The sequence below is a fragment of the Malurus melanocephalus genome, unplaced genomic scaffold, assembly GCF_030028575.1.
Source record: "Malurus melanocephalus ecotype Western Australia unplaced genomic scaffold, MMel_1.1 scaffold_75, whole genome shotgun sequence".
NCBI lineage: Eukaryota > Metazoa > Chordata > Aves > Passeriformes > Maluridae > Malurus > Malurus melanocephalus.
In genome coordinates this window covers 1709224-1732067 of record NW_026623307.1, presented here as the reverse complement: position 1 = coordinate 1732067, position 22844 = coordinate 1709224, and the positions used below count along the sequence as shown (strand labels likewise).

The 22844-nt window shown below is 38.5% G+C and overlaps 2 protein-coding genes across 2 annotated transcripts; one reads left to right on the top strand and one right to left on the bottom strand.

Moving 5' to 3' along the window:
• Window positions 1-1598: 1598 nt before the first annotated feature.
• LOC130574133 (cytochrome P450 2J2-like) lies at window positions 1599-9271 on the top strand. The gene is made up of 9 exons (XM_057367153.1): window positions 1599-1808; window positions 2438-2600; window positions 3118-3267; window positions 4661-4821; window positions 5683-5856; window positions 6089-6230; window positions 6879-7066; window positions 7198-7339; window positions 8168-9271. Exons 1-9 carry the CDS (start codon window positions 1638-1640, stop codon window positions 8344-8346), a joined length of 1470 nt encoding a protein of 489 aa, XP_057223136.1. The 5' UTR covers window positions 1599-1637; the 3' UTR covers window positions 8347-9271.
• Window positions 9272-9358: 87 nt separating this feature from the next.
• On the bottom strand, window positions 9359-20323 carry CAPN10 (calpain 10). The gene is made up of 12 exons (XM_057367152.1): window positions 20099-20323; window positions 18630-18761; window positions 18202-18398; window positions 16732-16949; window positions 16077-16218; window positions 14425-14591; window positions 13598-13881; window positions 12923-13125; window positions 12267-12522; window positions 11246-11445; window positions 10592-10637; window positions 9359-10501 (listed from the first exon to the last, which is right to left on the bottom strand). The coding sequence occupies exons 1-12, from the start codon at window positions 20240-20242 to the stop codon at window positions 10472-10474; spliced, it is 2019 nt and encodes a 672-aa protein (XP_057223135.1). The 5' UTR covers window positions 20243-20323; the 3' UTR covers window positions 9359-10471.
• Between the last annotated feature and the right edge of the window lie 2521 nt (window positions 20324-22844).

Below are 22844 nucleotides of genomic sequence, written 5' to 3'. Positions count from 1 at the left end.
CATAGAACTGTGCTTCTGGAAATGATGCTTTTCAAATTTTCCTGTCTCCATTTCTCTACCCAATAATCTAAACAAACAGATAACAGATGCTCCTTGCTCTCTGATGGATGCTTCACTTCCACACTTCCTGGGAAAGCATCTGCACATGCAGTACACTAAAGCAGAAGAGCTGCATGAAACTGCACAGTGAAGTCAGTCAAGAAAATGGTGCAATAYCACTGCATCCCTGTGAAACCGCCCCTGTGTTTCCTGTTGGAATCTAAATTTATTACAATCCACTAGAGAATAAAAGAGACAAATCCTCATCCACACAKTTTTCAAGATTGAATAGCACAAGATTGTATTTAATACACAAAGAAAAAATTTGAACTCTTTAGAAAACTAACTGAGTGTTCACACCTGTAACTCTCAGTTTCTTGGAGTTTAATTCAGTTATTGAGATACACATGGATAGCATTAAACCTTTATATTTCAGGATCATAACGAGTCCAATCAATGATTTAGCTGAAACTTTTYGAACTGAAAACTGCAGACTAGAAAATTCAGCAAGCCTGCTCAGAGAAATGATGGAAAAATTTTGAAACAGGAAACTTATACAACTGTATGGATTTCCTTAATCTCCTATTCAGACTCAAAGATATATCATTACCTGAGTTCTTGAACAAAATATAATATATTGTGTAATATATCAGTAAGTATGAAAAGTAAGTCTCAAGTTAAAGTTTGCTGTACACTGGTACAAACCTCTCCTGAAAACTTACAGAGTCCACAAATTAGTAAGGATTAACATTTTTGCMTTTTTCTTCCTTCCATTTATTTGTTCTTTTCCACAGATTACACAGAACCTGTGCATTGTTCCACCWCCAAAATTTGTATCAGAAGATTTTAAAACTTAGCATAAAATTAAACATTAAAAAACACAAGTCAGAAAACACCATATAAACTGATGGACAGAAAAATAATCTCTCACTAGTGCACACATAATATCATAACTTAACCTAGGATCTTATAAAACGAGAAAGGAGATACTCTTCAAATTATTAAATTACCTYTTTTCTTATTAAGGACATTAATTTAGCTTCATACTGCATGAATTCATTCTTCTACACCTCAGAGACCTCAGGTATTGTGTAGATGTTTCTTCTCTATAAAGAAACCAYACAATAATTGCAGTATTTCAAAACAACAATAAGTAATGCATTTCAATGTTTAACTACAGGAAACTACCTGAGGTGTCACCATTATCCAAAACTCTTGATAACCTTGGACAACTATTCAATARTTGGCACTTTGACCCAGTATCAAGACTAAGAAGGAAACAAAATTCTAAGTGAAAAAAAGAGCACAATTACAGATCATAAAAAAAAAAGAGTGGGTGTGGCTTGGCTAACCACAAAGGATCACATAGTTTGGTTTTCTGAGGACTTCAGCTTGGGAAAACTGTAGATTGTCAGAGAGACATGGTTACAGGAGGCATATTCTTAGAAAGAGTTTGGATTCAGTAGAAGAAACACATCTCCACAAAGCCAAATTTTAAGAAGAAATCATACACAAAAAAAAACAAAAAACAACAAAAAAATAAAAACAAAAACCAAAAACCAAACCAGCACCTAAAGAGAAGTTAATATTTTGATAAAATGTTGGGGATTACTGAGAGTTTTATAGTTCTAGTAGTATGTCTCCTGACTTTGCAATTCCTAAAGCTTCAATGGATGCGTACACAGCTTCCTCCAGGACCTGCTCCCCTCCCCATCATTGGAAATTTGTGGCTGCTGGACTTCAAACTTCGTCGAGAAACCCTCAGTAAGGTATTTATTTATCTCTATGGTTGAAAATCAGTCTGAATCTATTTTAACATAAATTGCGCATTGCATAAGAACAGCCTAAATTGCTATTTTTTTTTAAAAACTCAAGCTTGATTACCAGTCAATGTAAAAGCGAGGAACTTGCTTCAAAGTATTGCAAGGGAAAATACAAGCATGATCTGAGGAATGACAATAGAGGAAAAGTAGAAAAATCCTGTGGAAGCTATAGAAAACAGTGTAAGAACCTTTCTTTGCTTTCTTTGTAAATTAGAGACAAGAAAATACCATAATTTTTCTCAATYATTAAAATAAACAGAAAAACTCTGGGATTTTGCCTGTATTTATTTGTTCTTTGATTCAGAGATAACAGAATAAACCTACTGTTTTTCTTTTCATGAAATTTTCAGAAAAAAAAAAGAGAGATGTCCTTAGCATCTATTCCATAAAGAACAATTATCTTCTCTTCCCAACGCTCATCWGTAATAGAAGGATAATTTTTTTGTAAACCTGCATTCAATTTGATGTCAACAAATAGGTTTAGTTACAACTATGCAAAACTCTTACATACATTGACATTTAATGCATGCTTTCCCTGGCTTTTGGTTACTAGTTTCCTGTTATTAACTCTTCAGTTAACCAACATCTACGGAAACATCTACACGCTGTGGATGGGACAGACACCCCTCGTTGTACTGAATGGATACAAAGCAGTCAAAGATGGCATTGTCACRCACTCAGAAGAAGTTTCTGGAAGACCTCTCACCCCTTTCTACAGGGACATGATGGGTGAGAAAGGTATGAGGTGTTAGACAAGACTGTAGTAGAAATAAGTTCTTAAGAAGGACAATGTTTTCCTGGGCACACTCTTCAGCTCCTGCTGTGCRAGGGCATAACTGGGCTTGCACTGCTAAAAGGTTTCATGAAGAGCTAAGCATATTTAAAAAATCAAAAAAATTTCTGGTCTTATAAAGCACATCACTCAGTCTTTTTCCTTCCCAATAGATCTAAAGGAATACTTGCCTGGAGAAGTTGCCCTTCAATTGTATCGCTTCTAAACCAGAAGACTGTTCATGTAGAAGACATCAATAGACAAGGGTTCTGTCCTTCCCAAAACTCATTCAGTTGCCAAGGACACGTTTATGAGCATCTGGGGGGTTACAAAATCCTCAGTTAGAGACCAAAATTCAGCTTCTAAAATCTAAAATAATTGTATCTTATTAGTGAAATATCACCTCATCTAACCCAAAATTTGCTTCCTGCGGTGAAAGGATTCCCTTGCCAGCAATGAACTAAATGTTTCTGTGTTTTTCAGGTATTTTCCTGACAAATGGCCACACCTGGAAGCAGCAGAGACGCTTTGGCATGACAATTATAAGAAGTCTGGCACTTGGTAAGAACAACTTGGAGCATCAAATTCAAACAGAGGCCTGTCACCTACTGGACATCTTTGCAAACACAAAAGGTAAATTCACTAAAGAATACTTAGAGGTTTCCCTGAAATACCAGGGTAGTAAAAGTTTCACAATACATCTTTACAAGTAATATAGATATTTTTTATATTAGTAGAACTTCCACTGGCTTCTTAACCACATTCTTTGCAAAAAATGTTTTGTCTGCACAGTGGGCAATATAAAATTGTTTTGTTAAAATAAAGAGAGTTAAAAAAATGTTTATTATCAACATAGTCTTGGAGACAGCTGGTAATAATTCTTACATTCAAGGAGTATAGAAAAAGCCTCCATGAAAYACACAATGTGTGACCTGCTGCAAGTCATTCTAGGACAGCAGAGTTTTAGGATTTGGCAGAGAAAGAACCCCAACACAAGGAATGTATCATTCAGTTATCCCACAAAACTTCTTTTTAAGGTTTGGATGAAATAGAAACCAATAGAATTTTAGCAAGATGCCAAAATAAAGCAATTAAATATAAATATTCTGAGCAGCCAAATCCTTCACCCACATTGTGTTCCATACTGATGTGAAAACACAGAGAGGTTGTCTGAGGTCTCTCTCCAAATCTCCATGGACCAGGCCCATCTCTTTACTGAGAGCAGTTCATTCACACATCTTTAAAAGGTAGKACATGGAAAAAAACATCTCAAGTTCCTGTACAGCCCAAAGCTTTACCTACCATGCAATCCTTTTCTCAATTTTAAACTCAATAAATGCATTTATTCTTTCCAAGAACAACCAAGAGCATTGGACAAAAGTCAGGRATGCATTTTCCATAGGAGTACACTTCAAAAGTTGTCCTTGGAATGTGTGTTTATTTTTTTCTGGATTTAATCCTTTGCAATGGGGGATGTCTTCCACCCTATTATGTGAGTTTTGCCTTTTCAGTCTGTGGAAAGACAACACGTATATGGTGAGGTTGTTAAGTTGCTACTTGAAAACTGAAAAGAGACAAGCTATTTCAACAAACCTGAGAAAATGAAATTCTAAAATATTTTTTCTGGGTTTTTTTTTTTGGTGGGGGGGCAGGGGATTGTTTGTTTTGGTTTTTAACTGCTAAACTTAAATATCTACCTCCATATTTGAAGGCATATGCTTTTAATTAATTGCTTGCATTTCCACACAACCCAGACCACAAGTCAAAGAAGGGAAAAGAGACTTTAAGTTTGTCTTCTCAAAACAGATAACCACTGTGTTTTACAAGAGTAAAGAGCAGATTGAAAATCAAGTTCCCCGCACTTACAATTCACGCAGTTAATACGTATTAAACCAGGCTTCACTTACATGAAATTTATCTAAAARTACTCTGAGCCCCCATTGTTTTTACCATTAAAAAGAAGTCTTCTTCATTTTGCTGGCTGCAATCCATTCAGAAGTTCTCACAATACCTCTCATATTCACAGGCAAACCTTTTGACCCCCACACTTCCATCGTCTGTGCTATTGCAAATATCATTTGTGCTGTTGTTTTTGGCCATCGCTTCTCCAGTGAGGATGAATCTTTCAGTAAACTTATCAAAGCTATTTATTTTGTGATCTACTTTCAAGGTACTATCTGGGGCAGGGTAAGAACCTAATTTTCTTGTTCCTGTTCTTTAAGGTGCATTTGCACTTGACAAGTCAAAACAAATTAAAAGTCAGTGCCAATTATTCACAAACTTCTCCATTTCTAAACACACCACTGTTCTACAAACCACCGAGAACTAAAAAAATCAATATATACCTTGTATATGTCATTATTAACTTCTAATCCTTCTTTATGTCTGCAAATCACATCCTGGAATCTAAATTCTAGATCATCACTGGTTTTCACAGATTTCCAGTGAGCAATCATTTGTAGAATACTATGTATTCAAAATTCTTAGTTCTTAAAATGAAAGCAACTTCTAAAATGTCCTTTAGTCTTGCAAATCCAGAAATGCAGTTCATAACAACTAAGTCTTCAAACTCCTGTTCTTCTGAAAAGATATCTTGCCTCTCATGTAATTCATATTACTACCAAGATCTGAGTTATTCTGAGCTTCCTACAAGATACAGCTTACAAGAAGAATACTTTTTAAGTTCTTGAAACCCTAGCTATTGCTTAAGTTGTGCAGATTTTGGCCCACTGGCATTCTAAAAGTCTAGCAGGTTCCCCATAAAGGGATACCTTAAAAAAGTAACATTAAAAAAATTCAAGGCTGAGAAAATCTGTTTGTAAGCCAGATTCAGCACACAATTAGTCATCCATTTTCAGAACCCCTGCTGCATTATTACACATTGATCCAAAAAGTAAAATATAATCACATTCCCAATATTTAATCTTCCTTACTTGTGTCTGTTGCCTCTCATCCCGAATTGGTTGCCTATGTGTTGCAGTGACTTCACAATGATCAGCAAATCAGAACTGGGATCTCACATTCCTTCCTCTCTGTTTAACACCACAGCTGTACGATGCTTTCCCGTGGCTCATGCACCATCTCCCAGGGCCTCATCAGGAAGTGTTTGCACACAATGACTTCATGCACAGTTTAGTCAGGGAGGAGGTCCAGGCTCATGAGAGACAGAACACAGGTCATGCACAGGATCTCATTGACTTCTACCTGGCTCAAATAACAAAAGTAAGTATCTGTTTATCACACTCTCCCCTCCTTGGCTTCAAYTGCCTACAAACACTTGCTGTTCCAGTAACTGACACAGAATTTTTACATGCACACTCTATTTGTGTAGAACTGAAGATGCTTGTTTTGGTGGGCTAATCACTGTTTTCATCAAACAATGACAATKTGTATGTGACCGATGCAATATGTGAAATTACCCATTTCATARTCTTCTTGTGAATATACCCTACAGACCAAAGATGACCCTACTTCTACCTTCAATAAGGAAAATATGGTTCAGACTGTGGTCGATCTTTTGCTGGGAGGGACAGAAACAACAAGYACCACCCTTCTCTGGGCACTGCTCTACATGGTACAATACCCAGAAATACAAGGTGAGCAAAAGTGTTATTAGAGAGAACTGCATTCAACATCATAATGAATATCATTACCCTAAGTGCCAGCTCAATCACTTGCAAGATATCAAAAAACCCCTTAGCTATGCACATGAATGGGGGTACACCAACAATTGAGATCTAGAAAATGGAAAGTCCATAAATGAAACAAACAGATGCTTCCCTGTCTGGTTCACCAACAACAATAGCAGAAATCAGTGATAGCCACAGTTTTACATCACTGTAAGGGGCTGGTGAGACAGAATAACAAGTTAAAGACATTTCAAACACAATCTCACCTCCTCCTAACCTTCAAAGTAGAAAAGTTTTTAAAAGATACTTGAACTGTGTATTTATAAAACAGAAATTATACCTGTCATTTCAAATTTTAATMCCATTCTATGTTTCAAAAAATGGATTATCCTCATCACCAAGTAGGATGCATCTTAAATGAGACATCATYCTGTGCTTTGGGGATATGCACTTCCTGGACCAACTGAAATTTACACAGCATGTAAACCACATGCCAGTGCCTTTCATAGCGACAYAATTTCTTTTATTTCCCCACTCCAGCACATTGTCATACAAAAATCTGCTGGGATTAAAAAAGGAGGGAAAAAAAGTTGAGATATTTTCATTTCTCTGCAGAAAAGGTTCAAAGAGAGATAGATGCTGTTCTGGAACCCTCTGATCTCATCAGCTAYGAAGACCGTAAGAAGCTGCCCTACACAAATGCTGTGATTCATGAGGCTCTGCGCTACAGCAATGTCACTTCTGTTGGGGTCCCTCGACAGTGCCTGAGGAGTACAACCCTGCTGGGTTTTCACATTAAAAAGGTACAGAGGCTACCTCCACGTTTCTTAAAGAGCTCTTAATATTTAGCATTTATATGACATGGAGAGAAGGAAAATTAAAAAAAAAAAATCAATCATATGTGGAAAATAAGATCTCCACTCCCTTCTTGCAGGGCACACTTGTGTTGCCAAATCTTCACTCTGTGGTGTATGACACTGAGCACTGGGCAACCCCTTGGAAATTCAACCCAGACCATTTCCTTGATTTGGATGGCAACTTTGTGAACAAAGAAGCATTCTTACCTTTCTCAGCAGGTAACACCTGGACCCTGAATATTCCTGTTCACTGTGTTTTGCAGCAAGGTTAAAAACTACTTCTAAGTTCTAAAATTTTAAAAACATACATTGATAAAAATGTATTTTACACAAAGATTTAAAGTCAGGTCTTCTRCTGTAAGAGCCACAAATATTGTCAGGTATTTTGTATTTTTCATACAGTCAACCAGAGCACAAGTATGGTTGGGAGACACAATGCTCCTTCCTTGCCATAGGTAGGGTTCCTACCATAAGAGTATCTGAGCTTCTTAGTTCCTAATGTGTTAAATCAAGGGAATTCCCTGTTAAATCAAGGGAATTCCCTTAAATCAGAAAATTTATTTATTTTCACCATACAAACAGGAAGGACCCAATACACCCTTCTGAATTTCAGTTAAAGAAATCCCTGATTACATCCTTCTCGTTTGCCCTAGAACTCCATCCCACAATGCTCCAGCCCTCCCTTCTCAGCAACCAAAAGAAGAATAAAATCTGAAGTATTTGAAACTTTTCAAAATCTGGCTTAGCTGAGAAGCAATTCATGGTTCTCACAGAACAAGAATTAATAATGGAAAGGGAGAATCACATACATGCTCCAGCAGTGAAAAGACCCCAAACAAACCCAACCAAAACACCAAATCAAACACTTAACAGAGATGCAGAATTTCTCAGTTGAATGTTTCCCCCCTCCTCCACCTTCTGTCTCCCTACACCAGGATACAGCAAAAATTGTCTTAACAGAATTTATGGAGCTCAGTATAATCTTGTGTCAAGTTCTTTTACAGAATTTAACTTAATTTAACCAACTCTTTTGGTTTTCACCTGCAGGGCACCGTGTATGTTTGGGGGAACAGATGGCACGAGTTGAAYTGTTCATCTTCTTTACCAACCTCCTTCGGGCATTTACATTCCAGCTCCCTGAGGGAGTGAAGGAAATCAATCTGGAGTACATTTTGGGAGCAATACTGCAGCCACATCCATATAAACTCTGCGCTATTCCACGTTAGTCTGCAACACACTACAGTGCAGAAAGATTTCAAATAGCTAATAACTGCAGATCCTTTAAAAACACATTTCACTATCTCAATTGTATTGAAATGTAGGTAGCTCAAGACAGCAAATCCGTAGAGTTTTTATTTAGGAGGTCTGACCTCATCTACTGAACTTTCTGAAATGAAAATAGGTGTACCTGCCAAAACTCACATAAATGAGCCTTAGGTATATGCAAACACACAATACTACATTTCAAAAAAATGTATTTTCACACTCACAGTAGCAATGAATTAGMTGTAAGATTTTAGAGAAGTGACTTGTATCAAGCAGCTTCCTACAGCTGTGCTCTGTCAGGTGTCACACTTAAAATGGCACAACTGTTCAGTAAGGATGCTTGAGCAAGAATCAAATTCTCTTCAGTAAGTCTTTACTACTTTGAGTTCACAGGTCTTTTCTTAAATCTTTCTGCAGAAGGTAACAGAGTACACATCTTAGTGTTGACTCCTTTTCCTTTMACTGTCTCACAAAGCATTATATAGCATAGCATAAACTTCACACACATAAAAATGATTGTAGGATGGGGCCTCTCATAACCACGGTCCATTTAGAAATCCTTACACCTTCTTTTACTTCCTCAGTATCCAAATCCTATTTCATCACAACTCGGGTCCATGCACTTGCACAAACCTTTCCTTCTATTTAGAAAMATCATTGTATGATCCAATAATTCCCTGCTTGAAGAGAAAGGAACAGCTTTTCAATAAATTAGGAAAACAAATGAAGATGTCAACAGTTGTTTTAGCAGGCACAGTAGAGATTTATTACTCACAGTTGTTTTCCTTGTTCTTTTTCCACATCAACAGACGTGGAAGGTTTTGACCATTTAAAATTCAGCTGAAAGCATCCTAAATCCTTTCAATTTTCAAAGTTCAAGAGGAGCTAGCAGAAATGATAGCAGGATGTAGTTAAAAGTAAAAGTAGAATACCACCCACTTCAGGGACATAAAACGAATGGAAGACTTGATTCTCCTTGCAAATATTTCCAATYATTCCCTTCCACTAAGCAAAAACCCCAGGGTACTAACACACCGCAATGTTTGCTACCACAAAACAAATGCAAACTTAACATCAYTGATATTTTTCACCTTTTTAATAAAAACCATTTTAAAACTTTCAATGTTACTTTATTTTTATTGAGGAAAATATAACATTTTAAAAATCCTGCTTGAATAAGAAATACTTTCAAACATAAATTAAGAAAAATCTCTTAAACTTCACATTTCTGGCAGCAAGGGCAGATCTGTCATAAAACACATTCTTACAGATTTACAAAAGCAGTCTGACAGGATAGTTCAAAAGATTTCAAGTCTTGATATTTTTGTTCCTAGCATTTATTAAAGAAAAACTCACCACAAAAATCTCTCCTTTCAACCCACCAGCTGCTTGGCTCCATAGAGAGCCCAAGGTAAAGTGCTCAGCAGCAGGACTGGCAGTGTCAGATACAAGCTTGGACTTTTTCTACTCCAATGTATTTTGATGGTTCTTGAGGTATGTCTTACCCGAAAAAAAGGCTCCAGTTTTAACTCTGTGTTTACCACCCCTTTGGTCACCTGGAGTTATTCTGTCAGGTTGATTTTTTTTGTCCCATAAAATATTATTTCTTAACCATTGAATGGTTATAGTTGGAAGGGTCCTTAAAGATCATCTTGTTCCGATCCCCGTGCTATAGGCAGGGACATCTTCCATTAGCCCAGGCTCAGCAGTGCTCCACCCAACCTGGCCTTACACGTAACTTTTCTGGTTGTCCTTCAAAACTGTAGCTTGGGTTAAAATATGCACATATTCTTCACCTGTATTTTTGAAGAACTGAGGCACATTATAATTTGCTGTACCATGCACCTTCTAAAAATGTGGGAAGACCAAATATTGAGAGTGTCCATGATTAAAAGAGGTACATTTTACAAAGAAGTCTATCCTTGACAACAGACACAACGACAGACCAACGACAGTTGGTACCAGTGAAAAACAGTTGGGCTAAGAGCATCTTCTTGTTACTCCATTTAAAACTGAGAAGAGCAAGAGATGAGGCATTCCTCAGCTTTCCGATGTTTCTTGAAATGACAGTGTGAGAATCCCACACTACCTTTTCATCACAGTTGTAAAGGAAACCTATAAGAAAATATGCAAAACAGCAAGCAGATCTGTGGTGACACCAAGAATGAATACAACAATATATATGCATCAAAATGTATCATTTACCTCTTGTAATACTTGTCCAAGYGTCTCCTGGCTGTGAATGCGCTTCCTGTTGAGAATCCAAACCACACTTATTTCTGCATAATGCATTGGTAATCTTACAAATATCAATTAATTACCCACTTCCAAGAAAGAAGTTGTATCAGGCTTCCTTCCACATCCTTTTCCTTAGAAAATCTTTCTGCAAMTCTCAGGAGCCTTACTGCAGTCTTACGGAATTTACAATTCTGATTCAGAGCTATAGTTATTCACATCAGGAAAAACTACCTGGAATGAGGCTGGCTACTCATCACACTTTCTCAAAAACAACCCTGATTATTAAAAGGTGCTGTTAAATTTCAACATAAATTCTAACCCTGATGACACAGCAGGCAATTAAACACTTTAGTGTCTTCTAGCACTCTAGCTAGCATTTTCTCTAGCACTAGACATCAGCTATTCAGCAACTGATGAAAAAAAATTTAACAAACTCTACTGGTTTTAGTCATTATTCCAACATAATCAAAGTAGTAAGCAGTGCATGCAAACAAAACAGTAATACCAAGACTTTCAAAAAAATTTTATCAAGAGAGCATGTTACTGCAATTGTTTCCAAGCATCCTGTAATATATGAACTAAAAAATCTAGAAATGCAAATAGAAGACAACATCATTTTACCTGTCTATTTTGGTTGCTATGACCACTGTAAAATTGCCTTCTGTATTGGGCAAGTACGTAGAAGGTATAATGACATAACTTCCTGCAGGAAGCCTGCAAAGTCGGCTGACTTCCTGGGAATAGCAGTGAGGAACACAGCTCACCAGCGGCTCCAAGTGTAGAAAAGAAGTATTTTGTGGTTTCCAGCTGCTATTAGGTACCTGCAAAAAAAGAATGCAAACATGCCTGCATTTTCATCTATTTCAAGTCTCACAAGGTTTCATTCCTAGGACACCGAAGTGTGATATGGTCCATTCCATATGGACATCCACTCCAAATACTCACTCTGCTACACAGAGCTAGCGAGAAGAGGAATGAGAAAGCTTCCAGAAAACCCAGTTGCCAGTATTAAGTAGAGAGCAATCATTCCTAGCATGTGTGCAGACACATAGCTCTAGAGCTTTCCCTGTTGTCTAACCTCACTCTTCCCTGCTGCAGCCTAAAGCTCTTGTTTTTTGTCCTCAGCGATCTGCTAAGCAGAGTGTGTCCTTCATATTTTTAGAGGCTTTTCCTGTACAGTATACACTGGCACACACATGTAGAATGTGTATCTGTCCATACCAAATCATATCTTGTTTTGTTTCCAATCACCTGCACAAGAAATCACAGTCCTTTTGATCCAATATCACTTGCCCATGGACATATAAGTAATTATTAGGCATGAAGTTAGTTTTCATGAYGAATTACCAAAAGGTCTGGTCCACAATCACTAGGACACTGAGAATTCTTTGCAAATCTTCAAAAGAGTTCATCATTGCTAAAAATAATTTAGAACCTTGCAAGTATTTAGTTGACCTAATTATCTAGTTACTATGCTATGAAACTATGTAATTATTCCCTATCTTTCACGGGCATTACTTCTCTGAGTGAGCCTGTGTTTCTCCTAGAAGCAGCAAAACCCTTGCAAACTGCAAGGAGCCTGTACTGACAGGGTAACATTCACCCTTGGCAAATTTACAAACAAACAGACCAGAAGCCTTACCTGGAAAATATGGAAACCTATTGGACAGCACTTGCTATCCAGGCAGTGCTGACGGAGGGTGACTTTCACACTGCTTTTACCCGGTCCTGCAGGAATGGAGAGGGGAAAGCAGGGATTGGTATAGAAGGAGGGGAAGTTCCTGCTGCCTCCAGCACTTAGCCCATTTTTCCAGCATCCAKGCAGTTGCACTGTCTCCCATTCACCAGGTGGGAGCTCTTCACAGAGGGCAGCATCCGTGGGTGGTGGCTTTAGCTCACTATCAAATATAAGAGAGAAAAGAAACTAAAATGTATAAAACATGCACTACCAGAATATAAAAAAAAATTTGAACATCTCTTAAACAGTTGCCAACATTACATTTTGACTCTGCATATAGCACTAAGCTGCAGTTTAGAGTCAAGATGCCACTCATCTGGCTACTTCTGATTAGTATTTTAAAAAGAGGTAGCAGCAGTTTCACAACAAAAAAAAAAAGGAGCTAGAGTACAACTTGCATTAATTCACAGAAAACACAACGCTGTTACCTGGCACGCTGCACAACTCTTCCAAATATTTTGAACATTCCCACTTAGTGCTACACTTGCACTTACATCAACAATTATAAGAAATGTATTTATGTCAACTTGTATTTATGTCAACAATTATAAGAAACCTACCTGAGAGAGATCCTTCCCGTTGAAAATACACGRAGCAAGAAATTCCCTACTGCATCTTTCAGAAAAGTGCTGGGAACAACAAGATAAAAGCCCGGTGAAAGGTCACAGCACACATGGACTTCYCTATCATAGGAATGGCAGACGGTACCTACAACTGGAGGAGCAGAGAGGGTCTTTGGAAGGTTAAATCGTTTCTTCTCCACCTAGAATAGATGCATAATGATGTGTGGTGGTTTAGAGAAAATAAGTAGCTTTTAATAGCACTAGCAATTAACAAATATTGTTTAAAATGTTTTTAAACATGCATACATTTACAAAAGAAAACAAAGACGAGTATAAGCAGAGAAGTTGAACAGCAAAGAGTTCAGTAGGAAGAGTTAATATTCAGGAGGAGTAAATTTAGGAATGGCTTCAAGTAATCAGCTTGAAATGTTATGCATTAGTTTGGAACAATACCAAGTGCTCAGTGATATGAAGAAAGAACTAGTCCACAAATAGTTTGTACAAACAGTTACTGCAAGATAAACAGAGCCATTCCAGCATAAATCAGGGACAAAAAGTTTGTGACCAGTTGAATTGTATCACTGCTATGTGAAATGAATGTTTTCAATCAAATGTTTCAGTAATGTTTTCAAACTTCCATTTGCAAAGAGAAAAATGGCACTTGTGTATTACCTTCCAGACATGCAATCCCACAGCCTGATAATTCTTTCTCTGCATGCCTTCAGCTGAAGATGGATTTTCCTCTGCTAAACGAGATGGATTTTGAATCCTTCCAGCCCAATCAGTGCTGCATTTCCTGTGTCTCTGCAGCAGGGCAATGCACACCTCACTCGATTCACAGACCCTCAGCCAGAACTTGGGATTGGTAGGGAAACTGCTGTTGTTGCGGCAGCCACCTGCAGACTGGCCTCTCACCCAAGATCCAAAGAGATTCTGTGAGTGATTMAGCACTTTCTCTAACAAAATAAGAAAAGCACGGTATGGATTTCAGACAGAGGAGGCTACTCAATTTTATCACACACGGCAGAAATTCCCCAGCCCAAGAAAATGTGCTGTCATAGCCTGACACTTTCCCTAAGCAGAAATTCATGACCAAGATTTTGAGAAGCATGAGAATTAATGTCATTATTGGTAAYGGCAGACTCACAATATGCATTTGACAAGAAACTGTTACTAGAAATCTTACTTATATCTACCATTGAAAATAAAACATCACAGGGCTGTCCAGAAYAACAGCCTTCTAGACAGAGGACACTAGTCTCTCAACCAAGTAGCAAGTAAATAGTTTCAGAGAAATATCACACTTCTCTAAACATCTTTAATTTCCTCTTGYCCTCCTGTTCTTCCCAGGAGAGACAGAAAAGGTCTATGGGTCTAAAGGAGAGGGAAAAACTGAGAAAGCAGAATAATGGTCTAGTTGCATCCATCTGCAATTTAAACCAGTGCTTCCCATTGAYATAATGCTATTTGCATGAGAAAGATGTTTTTTCATACCATACCTGTATAGAGGCTCTGAAGTTGTCCTTCCTCATTGACTGGAAAGCCCATGGTAATCTCATCAAACTCCCTGAAAAATTCCTCTTCATCAACCCAGAATTCTCCCTCTTGGATCTGTGAGAGGAGTTCTGAARCAACCACTGGATCTAGTTGGTTCCATCCTTCACCACTGCACATAAGACAAAGGTTAACATTCAGCTCTTTGTTCAGTAGAGTTCCAGAACAATGTTCTACCAAATATCTTGTAGAGCAGGACAGTAAGAAGAAATTTCTTCATTTTATTGTAAAATAATTGCATTGAATATTTCCCTACACATTGCTGATCAGTGAGAGGGATCATAGGAAATACAAGTCACAACTTAGCTAAGAAATCTTTGAAACAACCTAACACCAGACAAGATGCAGAATASACTTCCGGGTGAAATAGGTGCTTTGTTCACAACAGTCACTATAGCCTGAAAACWGAGAGCAAAATAAAGATTTTTAACWTTTTTTTTYAAAGCAGCAAAAAAKTWAAACAAGCTGCACTGTGATTGTTCTGAAAGAATTTTAATACTTCACATCAAGAACTGTCATTCRTATTAAGCAGCTGGTTACCCCCATAAATCTGCTTGCCAAGTCATGAAAAACCAGGAATTTAAACAGCTCATTATTTAGGGCTCATTAAAAGCTAGTAGTTTCAACATTTTCCATTGTTCCACAACAAAAAAGAACAGCTCTCCACTTGAATAAAACAGGGCTCTAAGGTCACCCAATCAAACATTATCCTCTTGCAACTACATGGCAACTTACGGTTTGACAAAGAAACTACAAGAGACCAARTCTATAACCAAAACACATCACCTGAAGTATCAATTAATGCAATTAAATTATCTCTTTAATTCAGAGAAAACAAAATTTCACATTTATTAACATCACCATATTTTTACCATATTTTAATGCTGAACGTTTGTTCCTTGGGTCAAGAATTGCATGTTCTTTTGTACAGTCAAAACATGATAATATTTTTCAAAATAAGCTAGTAGGATCTGCCCTTTCATTCTGGTTACTTTGCTATTTGAGCTGCTACACATATTTCTGCATGTCCTTTAAAGCAGTTATTTATTTCTACTTTATATGGACACAGTTCCAAATTCTCCTRCTTATCAATCTACAGAAATGACAGCACAAAGCAACAAGCATAAGCATCCTTCCTTCTGCTACATTTAGTTTTACAATTACTCCTTTGCTTGTTTTCTACAGCTAAGCCAGGATGAAATGAAAAGAGTCAAGAGTCAAAGCTGAATGACTGTAAGTCACAAACATGATCAAAGATACTTAGATCARTGGCAGGACAATGAAAAAGCATCACAAAAATCAGAAACAGAAAATGAGCCAACACCTTAAGTTTGTCTCCATAAAAAGATACGATGATTTGATTAAAAAGAAAAGAATTATTAAAAAAATTTAGATTGCCAGAACTAGGAGATCAAAATTRCCAGCCTAAGAGCCAATGAGCTGTGTGAACTACCAACTCTGYAAAGCACTGCACACACACTAAAGCCTCTCTCCTCTGCACAGACTATTAACAGCATTTGCCTGTGTAATAAATAGATAAGCTTTGTGCTTCAGAACTTTCACAAATGATTTTCCAAATGAATATAAAACTGCTCACCCCTCACACCAGGGCCCTTTCCAGCACCGCCTCCCCCAAGGATTTCGTATTCGTAGTAAGAAGATTTCCTTGCCTGACACTTCTGACAGATTCAACGTGTCTATTACAATAAAGGCATGAAATTCTCCTAGTTCACTTGCACCTGAAGAGAAAAAAGCATTTGAAAACAAACAGAAGAACCTGTTCCACATTTTATAATACATGCAACTATCCTGTGAAAGAAGACAATTTCTAGATAAAAGGAAATGGGTTTTAAATCTGTATTAGAACAGCACAAAGAAACTCCAAACAGTTCATTTTAGTTGTGCCTATATAGAAATAAAGTAACATTTCAAATTGTATTAACTCACTCTTTGATCTCAAACACCTACAAATTCACTGTGCTGAAATTCAYTGGAGTTTTCAAGGTTGTATCTGAAGTGCTTTTTTGAGAGAGTGTATTTTGGGGGGGGTGCGCAAACTGACCATCTTAGCATCCAATATAAAAAGCACTTCTCAAAAGCACCTCCCATCCTGAACTCAGTAATATCCTTAAATCTTTACTTRTCCAAACTTACATAATATTGCACCATGAAACTGGCATAGTACTAAAACCAGCACTTGCATTTGCTGGCTGCCTTGTACTTTGCAGCCTATTAAATAGAGATATTATCACCTTGTCTGGAGTTGAGGACTGAACAGCTTATTACACACTGTTCCTTCAGATTCATTAATCTTCTAAACACTGTTTTCTCCAAAACCATGCCAGTCTTCTCTTTCTCCACATTTTTTTCAGGGCCTTTCAGGGTCCATCTTACAGCAATTCCTCCAGTCAGATCAACCAAAGCATCTGCCACCTGTCCTGCCCACAACTGCTCATAAGATCCATGCACTCTAAAAAAATTAAAATAAAAATTAAAAAAACACCAAGAAAATTTGTACAGAGAGCAGAACTAAAGAAACATGGTTTCTATACACTCACAACCCCACCCTATATCACAATCATGACTGTATCCTACCTCATAATCCAAAGTAGGCAAAAACAAGCACACATTATTTATACAGAATACAACATCTAAAGAATATGTAAACCATTGGATATTCCACCGTTTGATGTGAAGCTTATTACATTCTCTTCATCCTATATAAAAACTGCTGCAGTCTAGTATTAGTCTTTTGTACCTTATTATCCGTGCTCCACACTCTCTTTTGTGACATACTAACTGCATTCTGTATAAATAAAAAAATTTCTTCCTCCTCAATTATTCTTTATTCACTCTGCACAAACAACCAGAGTAGCACTCCCCTCAACAACTTAAGCAAACCAAGAGACTGCCCTACCTGATGTAGCAGATGCAAAATATAGCAAAAGAAATCAAKACTGTAATAGAATTATAAGATTGAACAGTAAGATCTCTGCAGAAAACAAAGAATACTGCATTTCAAACCTACAGAGAAGCTTTAATATGACATTGGTGCTTCTGCTCAACATATCCASAGCTGAATAAGTTACTTCATATTTGAAGTCTCTCTCTGCCCTCTGCTGGCAACAACACAATCTTCTGTTCAGGTTCTTTTGGACATTAGATGTCTATCTTACCAGTGCATTTTGTATCCAAATTGCTTTGTCCATCTGGACAGCTTTTCCATTGATGAGCCATAAACCATAAAATACCTGCATTTTCAAACACATYAACAATGCAGCTGTCTCTTCTTAAAACTATCAAATCATACAGAAGAGCAATGAAATTCACCCAACCAGAGCCTCAACTAGCACAAACTTACATATGTYATTGCTTTCCATGAAAATATCTGCATGCTTTCTGCTTTTCATTGAGCTYTCATCCTCCCTTTAATAAAACACCWTCCTTTAATGATGACTTAACAAACATCATTAGATTCTTGAAAATTCATTGCCGCTCTTACTTTTTATCAGAATTCTCTCCCTAAGACTATCTTCCTTCATATGCAACTGGAAGCACCTTACAGATCTACAGTTCAAAGTGCAACCTCTGCAAAGCCAGGATGGGACCACCAGCAACCACAACACTCAGATCTATGCCCAACACAGCCAGGTAAAATAACTAAGCAGAAGAAAYACACAAGTATTGTACTTCTATTTCCATCAATAACCATTTTCACATACTTTGCATAAGCTTTTTCCAGTAGTGGAAGCCAAAACAAATCYTCTGTCTGACACTGGGAAAAGCAGAGTTTGCCCCCAAGGCAAGGCAGGCGATCATCAATGGTCACTTCTACCCAGTGCCCAAACTGCCAGACCCGGCAYGTGAAACAGCCTTGGTAGGACTCATCTGTCCAGCTGGGTTGACCTGGAGGGATTACCTGGAGGGCAAAAGCCAAAATCAAGACAAACAATGAATTAATGATTTTTTTTTAAAAACAAAACCAGTTTAAAATCAACCATTTGTAACAAACAAGCAAACAAACAAAAGATAAAATGAGCGAAACTTAGCATAATGAAACCAATACTCATATGGCAGCTTGGGACTCCAACACAATACATAAATGTCAACAAGGTGAAGAAAACTTCTACAACATGAAACTTCTCCATACCTTGTTCAGTAAGTATTTGCTCTTCTGCAAAGCTACACAGGCACACAGGAACCAACAGTCTCCCAAAATTCCTTGTTTTACTTGCACATCCTGCAGATTGTTTGAAAATAACCGAGGAGAAGAACAAATATCCTAAAATTGAAAGAAGAAGTGTTAAAGCCAAATCCTTTATGACATTCTAAGAAAGTCTGTGGGAGGGCTTCAGAGATCTCTCATAAAATAAGAGAATTTTTACTTCCCGAAAATTTCCTTTTCAGACACTGCCTAAGTGAAAAACAAAAAATAAATGGCTTATGGGGGTATTTTGCATGTACTTTGTGAATGTAAATCTATTTCYCACATGAATTTTAGTACACAATTGTCATCATCAGGTGCAACCTTAGCAGCAGCAGTAACAAGTGAAAGACAACGTAATTCATCAGCTCCTTGCTAGACTTATGATCAACTGTGACAGGGCAGATGCCATTCACATTGAACTGCACATCCCAAGTTACAAAAATCTTAAAATCTCCAAATCAGAACAAGAGAAAAATGCCCCCTTTCCTAGGACACATAAAAATAGATTGGTTGATAGCACAAGTGGGAATTTCAAACGCAAACTGCTGAACACCTAATCAGATCTGAAAATAAGTTTTTTAAATCATTCTTACATAAAAAGACTGCAAGAGACAAAGATTAACCCATCAGCCCTCAGCAGCAACCAAGTTGTAAAGTACAAAAGCAGCAAGSTCTGTGAAATCATTTGTTTGCCAATTACACCTGATGGCCAATAGCTCTGTCACTGTTCTATAGATAGCCCCAGATGCAGGRGAGAAAACACAATTTAGGACAACATACTTTTTTCCTCCATTACATTTTTATAGCCTTTTTTCCCTCTACACAAAGGCAGTATCATAAATACTTCACTTTAAATGGGTGTACTGCAGAAATGCATTCTAAAGCTTTTAGCTCTAATACAGCTTGCTCTGCAACCCAGCTGTAAGTTTAAAAGCAGTACAAGTCATATGACAAGTTATAAACTTTAGAAGTTTTCTTTCTGGTTATTAAAGAAATCAACAATGACAAAAAAAAAGGTATAGCTGCTGAAAAATTCTAAAATACAATTACTTATTTTCAAGACAATGATACAATATATCAAAACATTTGGGAATGACATAATGCTGCATTCTAACTTGGTATGCATGTTATTTGCATAATGAAACATATTTATAATAAAATACCTGAATTTCTACTACTGCCATGAAATTTGAAAGCTCTGCAATAGCATTTAAATCAAACTTACAAACCACCACCCAGACTTAAAAACAGCAATTCATGTATTGTAAACATTGACACACATCTGTTTTATCACTTCTGTATTTTTAAACCAAAAAAAAAAACACCGAGAAGCAGTCATCCAATGCTAACTTGCATTTACTACCTGAAAGTCCAGTTCTGCTAAAATCAGCCTYTTATACCTTAAAACTCACCTTAGGTCTCAACCAAGATATCTCGCCTCTGAAYTGGGCAAGCGGGGTACAATAATCAAAAAATATAGAAGTATCACTGGCCGGAAACGTGGGGTCTGTGTAAAGGTCTCTTGTCACCATTAATTGCTTTTTCTCTCCCAGCATTTTCAACACAATTCTAAGCAGCTTTGCCGGCTATTCCTACGACTTTATATCGCCAGACATCAGCCTGCAACAGAAGCGAGTTTTACTGGGCAATTGCAACAGGGAAACAAAACCAGGTGAAGGGGATTTATTTACGGATGGAGAGCCTCTAACACGGAGCACCTTGAATACCACATTGCTGGCTTCTTCCAGCACCTGATACCACCCTACACCGCTCAGCTGGAAGAGAACGGGGAGACCTCTGAGGAGACCTACACCCATTTAGGTCCCTTCCCCCCGGTCTGCGCACACCCTCAACCCAAGACTCTGCCCCACCACCCTTTTCYTCACACGCAGCCCCAACAGGGCCCCTCCGCACACGCCTCCTCTTTCCCACCACCCCTCATCCTCACAATGGGTGTCGGCCCTGCCGCCTCCGCTCCCCCCTCACCGTGRGGCGGCCCCGCCGCCATTGCCCGGGGAGGCCGTTACCCGGCAACGCGGGCASGCGCGGCCCCGCCCAGCCCGCCGTGACTGACAGCACCGCCGACCAATCAGCGGGAGCGACGTGCACGCGCACCACGCATTGGCCCCTCCCCTCTTTGTCTGAGGGGAGCGGAGCGGTGCCCGACATCTGAGGGATTCCCTGTCCGGGAATACCCGGGAGGCTTGGGAAATTGCCCGTGTGGAGCACGAGCCTGATCACCTGAGGTGCTCCTACAGGCGGAGGAAAATGGAAACAGTGTTTTCATGAAGATCGTGACAGAGAAACTCAGAGAAATTGCTGGCCTTCCGACATAACGGCAAAGATTATTTTCGGATCGTTTATCAACATATAATMGCCCATGGGCTGAACTGACAAAGGAGATATGTTACTTCCGGTACACTGATAGCTACCGCTGACCGGTGCAATAGAAAAAAAAACGCCCTAAAAACACTGACTTGCCCAGGAACAAAGTACAGGAATACAGAAATAAAAAGGGCCCACAAGGCTATCCTTCAGCATACCAAGGTTTTGGGTTTCAGGGCACACTGAAGGAGACTCTTGTCTTTTTCATATTTCAGTTTTTCACATCAGGAAAGTTTCACATCAAAGGCAATTTCTCAAGGAGCTCGGGTGTGGTCAATAAAGCAGCTGCGGAGCCACTGTGCAAGGACGAGGTATTTACCAAAATACCTGATTTTCACACTTGGCTGTGATGATGTGTTTGAGTCTAAAGTCACCTGTCCTTGGGTAGAGAGGTTATCTGAATGAGAGAGATCCACAGAAAAAAAACAAACCAGGCCTGTCTGGTTTCTATCAGACATGAATGCAGAAATCATCCTCTCAAGCCAACCTTAGCAGATGGAAATGCTCTCAGGTAACTGCAGCAGCTGTCCACCCACTCACTGGTTCACAGATAGGTTCTCTGCCTCCTGGTCATGCCCGTTGTACAGACACAAGGCTTCTCCCCCGCATACTGCAAATTTAATCAACAAACAAGACTTTTCACATCGGAGTTTTGACCGTTTCAGGAGCAGAGGAAACATTGCTGGCAGTAAGAATAACCCTCTTGTCCACGGCCCAAGCGAGGGAGTTGCAGCTGCGCTGCTGGGAGTGAGCGACAYAGGAGAGGTCTGTTGGGGGAGGGAAAGGGGAAAAAAGGCCTCTGTGTCGGGAACAGTGAGGCTCTGATCTGTGTGATTTCACCCCTGCATTCTTTAGGAAACAGCGATCACACAACTGCATAAATTCCATTAGAGGACTGGTTCTAAAAAGCAGGATAAATGTTGAGCTCTAACTAAATACAGTAGGTCCAGCCTGCAACAGCTAATCAGTTAAATACTTAACTGTTTATTTATGAGGCTATTAGAAGAAGGAAGGAGATGGGTGTTATCTTGACATACTTTCCTTGCCCCTCTGCAAGGGGGTCAAATTAATCCACTATGCAATTGATAATTTTTTTTTTTGTTAACCCCCTAACTCTTTGGAACAAAAGCAGCAGAGTACTTTTCCTGTTKCCTCTTGGGAGTCTTGTTAGATTAAACTGTTCCTGAAGACAAAACACAGGTTTGTTTAGACAGGATATCTTGAAGAGAACATCTAAGACACTTGCCTTGTTTTCAGCCTGTTTCTCATTCCACTTTAATGTGCTTCATTTCTCCTTATAAAGGAGGAAACAGGACTGAGAGAGAGGCTGAGTCCCATTGCTGTAGAAATTTAAACAGTTAAAAGGGATTTGTGTCCAGCTAAATAATCAGCTCATTTCCGTGTGAATGAAGATGATCCCTTAGAATAGTGTTTGTTATTTTCATTATTGTTTGCCCGTTTTGGGCTTTCATCAATCCATGTTCACTTTTGTCTTCAATTCTCAGTGTTTCAAGGATAAGAGTAAAAGGAATCGAGCAGCAGTAGCAGCTGAGCCCAATGTGTGTGTTTGTTTCTGCAAATTATGACACATGGAAGCTGTTCACAAGGGAGCTCTTCCAAATCTCTGAATCCTAGCAGGATTAGGAAGGCGCAAGCAATACTCAACTGGAAGTGGTCAGAACTGTACCAAAACAACAACAGAGAGTGTCTTTTTGCTTAAGGGAGATTTTGGAGTGGGTATTTGGAGTTACAGGTCTCTCTCCTTACCTCAGG